The sequence below is a fragment of the Myotis davidii genome, unplaced genomic scaffold (assembly GCF_000327345.1).
Source record: "Myotis davidii unplaced genomic scaffold, ASM32734v1 scaffold69, whole genome shotgun sequence".
In the NCBI taxonomy this organism is placed as follows: Eukaryota; Metazoa; Chordata; class Mammalia; order Chiroptera; family Vespertilionidae; genus Myotis; species Myotis davidii.
In genome coordinates this window covers 25,070-39,018 of record NW_006300363.1, presented here as the reverse complement: position 1 = coordinate 39,018, position 13,949 = coordinate 25,070, and the positions used below count along the sequence as shown (strand labels likewise).

At 57.4% G+C, this 13,949-nt stretch overlaps 1 protein-coding gene across 1 annotated transcript in view; it reads right to left on the bottom strand.

Annotated features, from left to right (window-relative positions):
• The window catches only part of KCNH4 (potassium voltage-gated channel subfamily H member 4), a 16,750-nt gene extending 4,161 nt beyond the window's left edge, over nucleotides 1–12,589 (bottom strand). Inside the window, exons 1-14 of the mRNA XM_006776732.2 lie at nucleotides 12,571–12,589; nucleotides 11,920–12,153; nucleotides 11,458–11,604; nucleotides 11,205–11,332; nucleotides 10,161–10,404; nucleotides 9,662–9,819; nucleotides 6,649–6,856; nucleotides 5,341–5,535; nucleotides 4,738–4,937; nucleotides 2,347–2,596; nucleotides 1,540–1,784; nucleotides 860–916; nucleotides 316–665; nucleotides 1–47 (exon numbers count right to left, since the gene is read on the bottom strand). The exon at nucleotides 1–47 is cut by the window's left edge and continues 72 nt beyond it. Of these exons, the coding sequence (XP_006776795.1) occupies nucleotides 1–47; nucleotides 316–665; nucleotides 860–916; nucleotides 1,540–1,784; nucleotides 2,347–2,596; nucleotides 4,738–4,937; nucleotides 5,341–5,535; nucleotides 6,649–6,856; nucleotides 9,662–9,819; nucleotides 10,161–10,404; nucleotides 11,205–11,332; nucleotides 11,458–11,604; nucleotides 11,920–12,153; nucleotides 12,571–12,589 (2,482 nt within the window). The remainder of the gene's footprint in view (nucleotides 48–315; nucleotides 666–859; nucleotides 917–1,539; nucleotides 1,785–2,346; nucleotides 2,597–4,737; nucleotides 4,938–5,340; nucleotides 5,536–6,648; nucleotides 6,857–9,661; nucleotides 9,820–10,160; nucleotides 10,405–11,204; nucleotides 11,333–11,457; nucleotides 11,605–11,919; nucleotides 12,154–12,570) is intronic.
• Between the last annotated feature and the right edge of the window lie 1,360 nt (nucleotides 12,590–13,949).

Below are 13,949 nucleotides of genomic sequence, written 5' to 3'. Positions count from 1 at the left end.
TAGGAGCCTCTGCTGTGCTGCCGGAGTCCTCAATGCCGTCCACTATGCTGGGACAGAGGCAGTGATCATCAATCCCATGGGGCGAGGGTGAGGGCCAGAGCAGAGCAGGCAGAGGGTGAGTGGGGGCAGCAGTGCCAGGGAGCTGGGGAGGAGCAATGGACAAAAGGGTGGGATGGGGTTGCAAGCTGTGGTGGGTCAGGAAGGGCATAGGGGGTACATGGGGCAGAGACAGGGGGGAGCACTGGGGACAGAGCCCAGAGAAAGTTCTGGAAGCCAGCAGGGGTATGGAAATAGCAGGGGAGGCTGGTGTCTCACCGAGGACTGAGGTCCGTAGTTCCAAAGGTTTCCAGTGGGGGGATAAGGAGCTGGGGTGGCTTCCTGGCAGCAAAGCCCCTGGGGGCGCCATGAGAGGAGGGGCTGTGGCCTCGACCAGCCAGGGCAGGGGATGGGGATGGAGACAGGGAAGGGGAAGAGACAAGGGCTGAGAATGGAGGCAGCTCCTCGCCCAAAAGGCTGACCAGGGAGCCTCGGGGCCTTGCTGGGCTAAGGCTGGGCAGGAGGAGGGGCTGGCGGGGCCTGGAACCACCTCCGGGCTCTGACTCGGCCTCGGCCTCGGTGATAGATGGCAGGGTCTTGTCTGAGGAGCCAAGGCTTTCAGAGTGGGGCTGTGGGCAGAGGGAGCAGCTGGTGTTGCAGGACAGTGAACAACAAGCCCTTTCATTAAGCAACAGTCTTCACTGGCAGATGATGCTCCCCAGCCCCTCTCCCTTCTCCCTGCAGCAGAGGAGCCAAGGAAGGTGTCCCCATCCCCCACCCCTCCCCCATTCCACCTCAACTCCACCCAGGAAGGGCATGTTACCTGGGAGGGCCCAGGGGATCGAGGGGATCGAGGGGACCGGGAGAAGCGGCTGAGGCCCTGTGGGGACAGAGGGGATCATCTTACTCACGACTTCCCCCTCCATTAGTGCAACACCTCCTCACCTCACCCGTCAGTGTTGTGGGGTTTGAGAATATGGAGCCTTTTTGTGGATCTGAGTCAGAGATACCTCCAACTCTGACTCAGAGAAATCCTGAGTGGAAAGTCAGTGTGAAAAGCAGTAAAAGACAAAGGCCTAGGGTGTACCCTACAGACCCAAACCAAAATGGGCTCGGGAAACATTTGGTGAGTGAGGAAGCCCCAGGGGATGGTGCCCAGTCCAGAGAGGAACTTTATGGATGAGGAACACGAGGGGGATTGTTCCCGACGTGGGGGTCCTTTGGGGATTCTGGAGGGAAGCTGAGGGGGGGCCAACAGGAGGTGGATTAGTACAGTTGGAAGTAAATGTGGTGAGAGATGGTCCATGGGGTGGGGTGATGGCCAATGGAGCAGGCTCAGTGGGACTGGAAGATGTTAAATATGGAAGGGGCAATGGCCAGGGTGCCTGGGGATGAGGATGCTTCCGGGTGGAAGACAATGCAGGAGGCTCTCTCTAGGCTGAGGGAGGTCTGCTTTGAAGGAAGGAACCTCAGCGGAGATGGAAGTTGTAGGGGTCTACATACATTGGTGTCAGAGCCCTGGCGCAGGTTGAAGGTGAGGTCCCGAGGCAGACCGGCCCGGAAGGCAGCCCCATACTCGGGATAGAGCTTCAGGACCTCAGCCAGCCCTCGGCTGCTCAGCTGCTGCAGGCCACAGTAGGTCAGTGCCTTCACGTCAGCGCTGGTCTTCAGCACACAGCTCGGGCCTGCTCCCGACCCAGGCTCCTGTCCTGGCTCAATGGTATCTGCCCCAATCAGGTCCCCCTTCCCTGTGGGTAAGGGATGGGGACAGTGAGCTGGGGCCAGTCAGCTGGGGAGAGGGACCAAGAGGATATACCTAGTCAATGGGTTTGAGGGGTGGCCAGTGTGTTTGAAGGATGGCTGGAGGTGGGATTGGTGGAAATGATCAATGGAATTGGGAAAAGGTTAGTGGAGAATGACTGAAGTTGAGAGACAGTTAATGAGGGGTGTTAGTAAGGTTGGAGGAATGACCAATGGAATTGATCAGTGATCAATAAAGAATGGCCAGAGGGGTCAGTTAAAGGGTAAAGGTCAATGGAGTTGAAGGTCAATGATGAAGAATCAATTTATCTGGGGGACCAGTCACTGGGGAAGGGTTGATGGGTTGAGGGATGGCCAGTGGGATTAGGGGAGAGCCTGAGGGGAATGGTCAAGAGGGGATGGTAGGAGGGTGAAGGGACCAAGAAAGAGTCCTCCTCAGCAGAATTCCAGATGTCCACTAAAAGCATCCCAGGCCCTAGATTCTTGGCCACTCACAAGGCCTCTGGGGAAGGTTCCAGGGTAGGTAGTAGGTGGTGGTGGTATCCTCACCCAGGATGGCCAGCACCATGTTGTCACGGAGCACCTCAAGCGAGCCTGAGCAGACGTAGTAGTGCGCCTGCAGAGCGTCCCCCCGGCGCAGCAGGTACTCGCCCGGAGCACAGAACGAGGTCTTGATGTGCAGGGAGAGGGTCCGCAGGCAGCCCCTGCTGGCTGCTCCAAACAGCGGCAGCTGCAGGATCTCCCGGTTCAGGTGCAGAGCAATGTCAGCCCTCAGCTCATCCGGGAAGTCACGTAGCAACTGCATAAGGGGACAGGGCATTCGGGCTGTCCCCGCTGCAGCTGCTGCTTGATGTCTGCAGACGTGCTGAGGTGTCTCCAAGGAGATAGCTCCAGCTTGCCCTGTGCTTCGGAGTTACCCCTTTCTGACCTCCATTTGACTTGTGTGTGGACCTCCCAACCCAACTGCTGGGGCAGAGACTACGTCTTCTCCCCTCTGCCCACAGCCCTTGGTTCCGCACTAAGTCGCTCACACACGCCCTGGTTCCTCAACACAAATGCAAACTCTGCTTTTAAATCGCTGTGGACCTTGAGCAATCCATGTCCTCTCTCTGGGCCATCTGTAAATTGCTGGGTTACACTAGATCTTGAATATTATCAATGACCTCCTAGACCTAAACTTAATAGTCACAGTTCCACCCGCATATAATGGAGGCCTTTAACCACTGTGGCTTGTTGATCTCTTTCTTGTTCCCATTGTCTCCCCAGCCTCCTCTCCCTGCATCATAGCAACCAGCGCCATGACTCCCCCACGCCCTGTAAGCCAGTGGTTCTCAACCTTCCTAATGCCGCGACCCTTTAATACAGTTCCTCATGTTGTGGCGACCCCCAACCATAAAATTATTTTCGTTGCTACTTCATCACTGTAATGTTGCTACTGTTATGAATTGTCATAATATCTGATCGTTGTGGTGACCCCCAACCATAAAATTATTTTTGTTGCTACTTCATAACTGTAATTTTGCTACTGTTATGAATCGTAATGTAAATATCTGATATGCAGGATGTATTTTCATTGTTACAAATTGAACATAATTAAAGCATAGTGATTAATCACAAAAACAATATGTAATTATAGATGTGTTTTCCGATGGTCTTAGGCGACCCCTGTGAAAGGGTCGTTCGACCCCCAAAGGGGTTATGACCCACAGGCTGAGAACCGCTGCTGTAAGCCCAGAGCCCTACGTCTGGGTCCAGACCTATATTTTCAACTACGTACGGGGCAGACTCCACCAGGACCTCCCACAGGCACCACACTCTCATCATAGCCCCACACTGGGCTCTCATTTTTACCCTATGTACCCAAGATTTACCCAAGTACAATCTTCTTCCTGTAACACCCCCATCGCCAGAAACCCGGGAATCACTCTGAGCTCCTCTTCTGCAACCAGGACCACCAAGTCCCATGGTGCCTGCGCTTAGAAATCTCTCCTCGATCCCCAGGTCACTCCCCAGCCTCAGCATTTTGCAGGATAACATCTAAAGCTAAGGGCATCTATGACCTGGGCCTGCCCACGCGGGCTCTTGCAGTCCTCTCCCTCTCCACCCGCCACGGTGCCCACACTCCCGATCCTGAAGGCTCACTGAACTACCTTCAGTTTCCTGAACTCACCCTGCTCTTTTGTGTCAACATTTCTGGACCTGCGCTCCTATCGCTCTTCCTGTCTGGAACGGCCTTCTGGTAGCAGGCCGATTTCCTTCTTGTCCTTCACGGTGCCACCTGCCCGTACTCCTCTAGGCCCAGACGCAACACAATGGGGATCCCAAGTGGCAGGTGCACCCCTGCAGCAGGGTCCCATTCGCTGTGTAATTTATTTACCTGTTTGCCTCCCTTACCAGGCTGGTGTCTCCCTGAGGGAAAAGCTGTGGTCACCTCGGAGCTCCCTGTGTTGAGCACAGAGGCTGGCCCACAGCGGGTGCTCAGGAATTGTTGGCCGAAGGGAGCGTGGCATTAGCTAAGGCCTGAGCTCCCTTTCATGTCCCAAATTCTAGTGCACGGGAAAAGGGCTGTGGATTTCAGTGGGCACATGCCCTTGTGAATAACACCTCACCTCCCTGTAGCGGCTACAGGGTTCTCAACCTTCTGGCCCTTTAAATACAGTTCCTCATGTTGTGACCCAACCATAACATTATTTTCGTTGCTACTTCATAACTGTCATGTTGCTACTGTTATGAATCGTCATGTAAATATCTGATATGGAGGATGGTCTTAGGCGACCCCTGTGAAAGGGTCGTTTGACCGCCAAAGGGGTCGCGACCCACAGGTTGAGAACCGCTGCGTAGCCCATCTGCCTCCATTCCAAACCCGGAGAGGTTGTGCGCTCTTCCCCATCGCACGGCCACGCAGCCACGCGGCAAAGACCTGGAGCCCCGGCTCGCTACCTGGTTGGCGTCGATGCCACTGTTGACAGCCCACGTGGTCTGGAAGTACTCGAGCATGCGCTGCTTGAGCGGCCGCGGCAGGCGGTGCAGGCGGATGAAGTCCTGGAGGTCCTTCATGCGGCTGTGGTAGAGCGAGCGGCGCGAGTACATGCGCTGGATGATGGCCGTCACGTTCCCGAACACCACGGCGTGCATCAGCGCTGCAGCATTGGCGGCGGGCGGCGGGTTAGGGTGGCCATCCGTTCCCAAACCCACCCTGCCCTGGACAGGCCTCTGGGCTCCTGGGAAGGGCAGGAGGGCCAGTGGGCTCCTACGTGCCCACCTGATGGCAGGGGCTGGCTCGGGAGGGGAATAGAGAGTGGTCCTGAGAGGGGTCAGACCTGATGCTCCTCTCATCCCCCGCCCCACCTCTTCCCCCAATTAGGTCATGAACTTGAGTTTCCCGTTCCCTGAACAAGACACCATGCCTGTTTGTGGAGTCCCCAAGGGCCGGTATGCAGCAGGCCCGGGGAAACGTCTGTGCATGAATGCAGGCCTGTCTGGATGGCCTTCTTGGGCCCCGATCTCCCTGTCTGCATGCTTGGCTTGGCAGGCCGGCCTCACCGCCTATGAGCATGGTGCAGATGGAGAAGATCTTCTCCACGTCAGTGTTGGCGCACACGTTGCCGAAGCCCACGCTGGTGAGGCTGCTGAGCGTGAAGTACAGTGCAGCGATGTAGGCGCTCCGCCGCGACGGGCCGCCCGCCGAGCTGTTGACATAGGGCACCTCCAGCCGCTTGCCCAGCTCATGCAACCAGCCTGGAGGGGGAACGATGCAGGTGGTGGAGAGCCGGGTTTCCCCGAGCTGCCTGCACTCGACTTCAGTCAAGTATTTACAGCGGGGAGGGGAGGTTTGCATGGGCAGCCTTGGCCTGAGCCTCGCCACCGTGAACTGGTTACAGTTGCAGCTTAAGGCTACCAACGCTCTATACTGCTGACTGCTCAGGGGCCTCTGCCACACTCTCATCGTTTATTGAGTGCCTCCTGTGCACAGGGTGCTGGGACTTGACCCAGCCAGACATTCTCCCTGCCCTGGTGGGAATGACGGTCTGGAGGGGAAAGAGACGCGAAATAAATCATTACGGGTGGGAGGTGAGCTACTAAAAGGGAACTAGAAGAAGAAAGGTGGGGGGTGGGGGCAAAATGGGAGATAATCTGTAATACTATCAACAATAAACATGTATTTAAAATTAAAAGAAAATAAAAGGGAACTATAGGGTATCTTAGGAGTCATACTGGGTTAGGGAAAGCCAATACAATGGGTGGTGGGGAGTATGGTCCCTGAAAATCTCCCTTAGGACAGAGCATTTTAGCTGAGATCGCAAGGAACAGACAGGTCACCTAGGTGAAGGGAGGAAAGACAGAAGGAAAAGGATTCCGGAGAGGAAAACATGGTCAAGGCCCCGAGTGAGAGAGCAGTACAACACGGGTGCTGGAGGAGGCCAGTGCGGCTGCAGCACAGGGGGGTGGGGTAAGGAGGAGCCAGGTAGGGACAGAGAGGGCGTGCACTGCGTGTGGACTTGATTTTGGTGGCAGTAGGGAGCCACCAGAAGGAGCCAGGGAGGAGTACTGCTCTCTCTGCCCCAAACACCCTCCTACTACTGAAGAGTGTCCCATACTCTATTTTGATCGCCTATCACCTGTCTTGCTCCCCTGCTAGGCTGTGAGGTCCCCCCAAGGCAAAGCCCTTGTCTACAAATCAGTGCTCCCACACTTGATCCAGAAGGAGCTCCATGCGTGTTGGTTGGGTGAATAGAGAAATGTGGGTAGTGGGTGGTGGGTGGCGGTACAGGTGAAGGTGTCCGCGTGGGTGCCCGAGTGCACCGGGCAGGTGGATGGGTGGTCAGTGAAAGTCCGGGGCCAGGGGCTCACCGATGTCCCAGAGCAGTGGGTCGTTGGCCTCCATCTCCCGGCGCCCGACGACATACCAGACACAGGCCATCCAGTGGGCAAGGAGCGCAAAGGCGGACATGAGCAGCGTGAGCACCACCGCGCTGCACTGCGAGTACCGCTCCACCTTCTGCAGCAGCCGCAGCAGCCGCAGCAGCCGCACTGTCTTCAGCAGGTGCACCAGCGATGTCTGTAGGAGTGTGTGGGGGAGGCTGTTAGAGCCTCCTCAGAGCCTCCATGGCCCCCCATGTCCCACCCCCAGATGCCCTGGGGCCAGGGGAAGCTGCAGCAGGAAGAACACCTCTTCTCTCTTGGGAGGGTGACCAGGAACTGCAGGGGACGGAGAATAATAATACTAAAACTAATAATGGCCAACACTTGGTAAGTACTTACTATGTGTCAGGACTGGGCTAAGTACTTGTAATCCTCATTTAAAAAGTTATGCTTTCAGTCCAATTATCATCATTGTTCCCAGTTTGCAGATAAATAAACGAAGGCTCAGAGAGGTTAGTGACTTGCTCAAGGTCACAGACCAAGGAAATGATAGAGCTGGGACTCAGATCTGGGCTCACACCGGAGTCCATTTTGGGTCATGCTGCCCCTTAGCACTGTGGGCTGGGGAAGAGTAAGTCCTGGCCAAAGGCAGGGGGGTAGACAGAATGACCTCTGGCCCCTGCACAAAGCCCCTCGTGTCCTAGCACACTTAACTGTGGACAAGAGTGGTTGCTAGTGATGACAGCAGTTGTGGTGGGAGTCACCCGTGAGACAGAGAGAGGTATGGTAGGGTGGGAACGGGCTAGGACTGGGAAAGGTTTAGGTTTAGGGCCTTTCCTCTTGTGGGTTGGCTGCCAATGAAATGTTGAGGGAGGAAGATCAGGGACTGAGGGAGCCTGGGCTTCGAGATTTCAACCCTCGTGGGGCTTGGTGGGGGTCTGTGGAGCCAGTGGCCCCTAGGAAGGCTCCTGTAAATGTTGGCTAATATTACCACCACCACAGTTTCCATTTGGTTATTAATGCCTCAGCTAGCTCTCCCAACCTTAGAGATGAGGAGCAGGCGGAGGCTCATCTTCTCACCACTAGGGCGGGGCTCTGGGACAGGGCGTGGGTACCCTGGTCTGACGGCCCTCACTGTTCTTTCAGGGGCCTCCAGCAGCATCCCTGTAGCCCTGGCCCTTCATGGCTCCTGAACAACCTCACAATTCTCTCTCATGTTAGCTGATGGAGGTGGCCCTGAGCCCCCCATATGGACCCTCTCCAAGGCTCAATTAATGCCTGCCCTCACCTCCCAGAGCTCCTGACTTTAGTCCTTCAGGACTTCCCCCAGTCACTGTCCCTGGGCCCCACTCCCTTGGGACCCTCCTCTCCCTCTCCTTGGACCAGATTGTCCCAGGCCTGGCTCCTTCCATTCCACTGCTCTGCTGGTGCCTCCTCATCCTCTCTCTTTGCTGTGTCCTCCTCCAGTCCCAGCACTGCTCCTCACCTCCCTGTATGCCAGACCATCCACTCGGGTACCCTGGTTTCCTGGGAAGCAGGGTGCTATGTTGGAAAGAACACTAGACTAGGAGTCTGGAGACCTGGTTCCAATCTCCTGCCTGTTACTGCTAGCTGTGTGACCTTCAGCAAGCCACTCACCCTCTCTGAGCCTCTGTGCCCATCTCTGAAAAAGAGGGATAAGAGAACCTGCCCCGAAGGACTATTGTGAGGTTGCTATGTGATGATGATGTGTGAAAGAACTTAGTAAACTGTCAAGTGCTCCTAAAGCTACCACAGGAGGGGGCACGGCCTGGGAGGAGGGACAAGGGGCTCTCTGTAGCTCTCTCTTTCCCCAGCGACAGCTGTCTGCCCAGCTGGCACAGTCTAGTGGGTACAGGAGATGGGGAGGGGTGGGGAGCTCTTCCTGGAATGGCCCGAGCCTCAGGGCAGACACGCACATGCACGTGTGTGGGAGCGTGCATACACGTGCACACAGCCGGGAGAAGAGGCCCACAGCTTGTTGGCAGCTAGTTAAATCCGGCTGCATGTAGGTGGTTTCCCACTATAGCGAAGTGTGGCAGAGCGAGGAGCACACAGGGAAACCGCTTTCTACTTCCCCACCCCAAACCAAGGAGTCTGGGGACAGAGGAAGGGACTCCCTCCCCCTGGACTACTATCTACTGGCTGGGTGCAGAGCTGACCACTCAAGGGCAGTCCACACAGCCCCTAGGGAGCTGGGAGGACACCGGTCTTAGCTCTCTGCCTCCAAACTCACCCCACAACCTCTCCCTCCTTGTCTGGGCTTGCTATGCCCCCCACCCATGTTCTCTCTCTTCATCTCCTGCCAGCAAACCCTACCCTTTCTAGGGTCTAGCTCTCCCTCAACTTCCTCAGGAACCCTTCCCAGGCCACCCTGGCCTCTGCCCAGCTGGGCTGGTTTGACCTCCCCAGCACTGGCTAGATTTTAGGTCCTTTTTACCCAAGTCCATGTCCCAGTCTGGAGCTCCGAGGTCAGCTAGCTCCGTGCCAGCCTCCATGCACAGTACCGGGGCCCCATGTTCCGCCTCATCCCCCTCTGCTGTTCCTGCTGGCCCCTCTGGAGTCCAGCCCCATCACCAGCCTGGCTGTTGGAGGCTGAATCCTTGTCCCTTTTCCCCAGTGACCGTGCCCCACACAGCGCTTTACAGACAGCTAAATGCTCATCAGTTGTTTGTTCAATAAAGATGAGGAAAGCACCACTCATTTGGTGTCAGGCCAACGCTGCCTTGGTAGCTTGACGTAGCTTTTCATTTGTCTCAGCTTCCCTCCGAGATGGTGAGCTGAGCTCCCCAAGCGCCCAGACCTTCTCAGGTCCTTCTCAGCTCCTAGCACAGGGCTCTGCCCATAGCGGATGCCTGACCAAGAGTCACAGATAGGTTGATGGGAAGGACTGGGTCTGAGTTTGGAGTCAGTCCCTTAGTGGGAGATGCGGGGCTGAAGCTGGGAGGTTGGTTAGCTGCCTGGTGGGACGGGGGTCACTCACCACGGTGATGTTAAAGATGTAAAGCAGGTCAAAAGGCAGAGCAGCAATAAGGTCGATGAAGAACCAGGTGGCCAGGTAGTGGAGACCAATGGAACGAGGAGCAGAGACCACCTGGCCGGACTGGGACACATAGGTGGTGCGGAAGTTCAGAATGATATCTGGGGGTGCAAGAGGCTGTTACGAGGGTGTCTTGGTCTAGAACCTCAGGCCAAAGGGCCAGGAAACTGGCTAGGCTGGGAACAAGCCTTAGAGACCCAGGATGGAATTAGGGTTAGAAATGGGGAGACAGATTGGGCTTTTAGCTGATCTTCAGGGAGGAAAGGTCTAGAGGCAGAAGGCTGCAGGGGTCAGGGGTCAGGGCCCAGGGACCATTAGGACCTCAAGACCCAGAAATGGATGGGCTCTGAGTGACTCGGTTCTGCAGCCCAGGACAGAGCGAGGCCAGGATGAGTGGGTCCCTCCAGCCCACCCGCCAGGCTGTGTGGGGAGAGGGTCTCACCCAGGATGAAGAGCATCTCCACGGCGATGTCACTGACAAGGGTGTGTCGGGACGTGATGGGGGTGTCATCATCGCCCAAGAAGCAGACATTGTAGGGGACGGTGACCGCAACGTAGAAGGTGGCGAGGAGGATGAGGCCATCCCATACGGCCTTGGGGACGCTGTAGTGGAGGAGGAGGCAGCGGGACCCCCCCACGGAGGCCACCTTGTACTCGGGCACTGATGGCTTTGGCTCAAACACGTTCTAAGGGGAGAGGGGTGGCGGTTGGGGACACTTGGGGGAAAGAGGAGCCAAGGGGGGGGAGGGAGAGGCAGGGGCTGGGGAAAAGAGGGAGTGGACTCTGCGAACACAACCACGAAGAGATAGAGGGTGCAGAAGAGGGGCTCAGGGGTGGCACCGGACCCTCCCGTGGCCAAGCTACACTGCTCAGGGCCCCCTGTGAATCCATCATGTTTTGTGGGGAGTTTAAGGTGTGACCTTCAACCTGCTGAAGGATATGATGACAAATCAGACACAAGCCCTGCCTTGAGGGGTCACTAGCTTCTCCCTCAGGTTCCTCTTGGGTGCTGGGGGCCCAGGGGGAGATCGGTGTATCCAGGACTGAGGGGAGACTGGCACAACACCCCACTCCTTATCGATCTTAGAGACTACACAGAGGGTTGGAGACCCGATCCGTGGCTTCATCGGGGTCCTAGATGAAGGCTGGGTGCGAGGCCCTCAATGGGGGCTTTCTCCCTCGGACCCCAGCTTGTGATCCCCCCATAGGTAACTTTATCAGCCAGAATTGGGTGATATAATTGCTGCTGGAGCCCAGCCTTGTGACAACTTCTGAGCGGAGTAATCTCAGTCACAAGGAAGCAAGGACGGTGGGGATGGAAGGAGGGCGGGTGGCGGGGCATGAGTTAGAGCAGAGTTGGACGTGAGAAATGGGCAGAGAGAGGAACAAGTCACTGGAGGGAGACCAGCCAGACAGGGAAACAGGGAGGCAGTATCAGGGCCTCGGCGTCACGGCCGGGAGGTGTTGGGGCGGAGACAGGACTCACACGATTGGTCTTCATGCTTCCCTGGCCCCGGCGGCCAAAGTGGCCAGTCAGTCTGCGCAGGGCAGTCCGGTTCTGTCTCCTGGCGAATCGCAGTCTTGAGCTGGCTCCCCTCCTGCCAAGGGAGCTTTCTATTGGAAAGAAGGGTATGGCGATAAATGGGGCCTCATCCCACGCGGCTGGGGAGGGAGAGGGCTGTATGACCTTGGGCAAGGACCTCTGACCATTCGCGCCTTCTCCCCAGACCTGCGGTTACCATGATTGCTGTCCCCGTGGCTTCCGGAGGGGCCGGGTCCTGGGCCTCCACTCTGAGTGATGTCCTTGAAGGAAAAGAGGAAAAGCACAACCTCCCCCATCCCATTCTTGATGGGCATCACGTCCAGGAGGCCCCGAAAGGCTGAGCCTGTAGGTGTGGAAAGATGGAGGGAGAAGGTGAGCAGCCGTGGCATCCCTGACCCCCTGGTTCCTGGGCATAGTCAAAGGGTTTGGTAAAAGTTTGGAGCTGGAAAAGTCCAACGCTGACTCCTTCACCTTCCAGATGGGTGAACCAAGGCCGGAAAGGGTCAGGGGTGCACTCAGCGTTACCCAGCTTGTGGTAGTGTCGGGGGGAGGGGGGGCAGGGGAGCAGGGACCAGCACCCAAGCTTTCACTGTGCCAAGTGGACTCTGGGTAAAGCCTGGGGTCTGGGCAGGGCTGCAGGCCAGGCCAGGCCCCTCACCATCCTTCCGGTAGAAGCACATTTCAGTCCGGTGCTCCTGACGGCCCTCCAGGGCCTTGTGGAGCCTCTGCAGGGCTGGCTCACTGGTCTCGGGACCGCAGAGGAAGCGGCAGCTGCCGGTTTTCTGCATGACCTCGGTGCGGCCGTAACCTGTGAGCTCGCAAAAGCCGTCAGAGCAGTAGACGATGGGAAAGCCCCGTGGGCCCTGCGCGTTGGCCAGGAGGAAGTTACTGTCTGTGGGAAGAAGAGGTCAGGATCAGGCCCAGGGCAGGAGGGGAGCTCAGCTTCCACGTGGGCAGGACCTCCCCCAACCTGTTGTCAGGGGTCCCAGAGCCAGACGCTTCCCAGGCTCCCATGTGATTCCTGGGTCCTGCTTTGGGATATTCTGAAATAAGAGTAAGAAGAGATAGAGGACAAGGACAAGGACTTACGGGCAACCTGGGACTTGGACAGGAACGACTAGGGGATTGGAGAAGGAACCCCAAGAGTTCAGGCCGTTCATCCCCCTGCCTTCAAGCAAGTATGCTCTCACTGTGGGAGGCAGTACGGCGTGGTGAGCTAGGGAATGGGCTCCACCACCCCACCTCTGCTGATGGCTGATTCCGGAACCTTGGGCACGTTAATGAACTCTCCGTGTCTCAGCTTCCTCGCCTGCAAAGTGGAGGCTCATACCGTATATCTCCCTCACATGGTTGTTGTGAGTTACGGGTGTTACCTGGGGAAAACCTTTGGGGACGGTCTGCACCACAGTGTCCACTCCTCCACATGTGCACAGCTGTCAAAGCACAGCCCTAGCCACTACCCTGTCATCCCATTGGAGAGGGGAGAGGACAGGGATTCTGGTGCTATGACACCCATTTTATTGACAGGAAACTAGAAGGCAGAGATCACCGACACTCACAAATCTCCTTCGTGGGAGGAGGAGAGTCACGACTAGCGTCCTGACTTCCAAGAAAGGTCCTCTTTTTAGCACCCCTTTATCTAATTCCGGGCCTGTCCCCAGTGTCAAAGTCTGACAGGATTGGGCAATGAAGTTGGGGCTCCGGCAACCCCAGCCGCAGGACCTGAGCTGGCTCCCTCCAGTTCCAATGGGTAGGAGGCCACATACGGGCTCTCTGGGCCATCCAGGGACAGAGTCCCAGCGAGGGAAGGGGCCGAGACACAACCAGTCCCGGGGCGCTACGAAGGGTGTGTGCCTGGGCATGGGGTGGCTGATGGGGACACTGAGGGTGCTGGGCCCTGGGCAGCAGCCTCCTTCCATCCCAGAGCTCGTTGCTCCGGTGATGGGCGCTATGGAAACAGGGGAGGCGTGTGTGGAGGAAGGGTGGGGAGGCGGGGAGCCCCACTCGGCCCCCACCTCCCGCAGATCAGTTTCCGCCCTTGGGTACCGCTCCCCATATCTTCCAGATGTAGCAAAGGTGCCCAGAGGGGCAGGCAGAGATCTCTAGGCTGCAAAGTAGGAAAAGGGAAAGGCGGGAGGAGGGGCGGGGAAGGAGGAGTGTGGCTGTCCAAGGTCCTGAACCTGGGAACCGAGCTGGGGTGGGCGAGCGGGGAGTTCCCTTCCTCACCCGGACCACCCCCCTCCTCCCGCCTCACCTCCCTCGAACACAGACGCGCCACGATTTTGGGGTGCGTGACCTTAATCTAAACTAGGTCCTGCCGAAGTCTGATCTGCTCTCCCTCCCTCCCTCTCTTTTTCCGGGGGGAAGCGGGTGCTGGAATGTCTGGGAGCGACTCCCGAGCGCCTGGCCGCTTCCCGACCTCCGCGTCTCGGATACCGCCAACCGCGCCCCCAGCCAGCAGAGCCCTGCCCGGGAACGGGCCGCTCTCAAGGCTTCTCCTCCGTTTTGCACACGAAGAGCCTTTCGTGCCTCCGGTCACACCCCTTCCCTTGGCCCCCCGTCCTCTTGGCCCTCTCCCCGCCTCCTCTCGCGGGGCACTCTCAGTGCTGTTCCTTTCCCGCGGCTTCGGGAGCTCCTAGACCTAGACTCTCCACTCCAACCCCTCTTCCCGCCTCGGGTCTAGAAGAC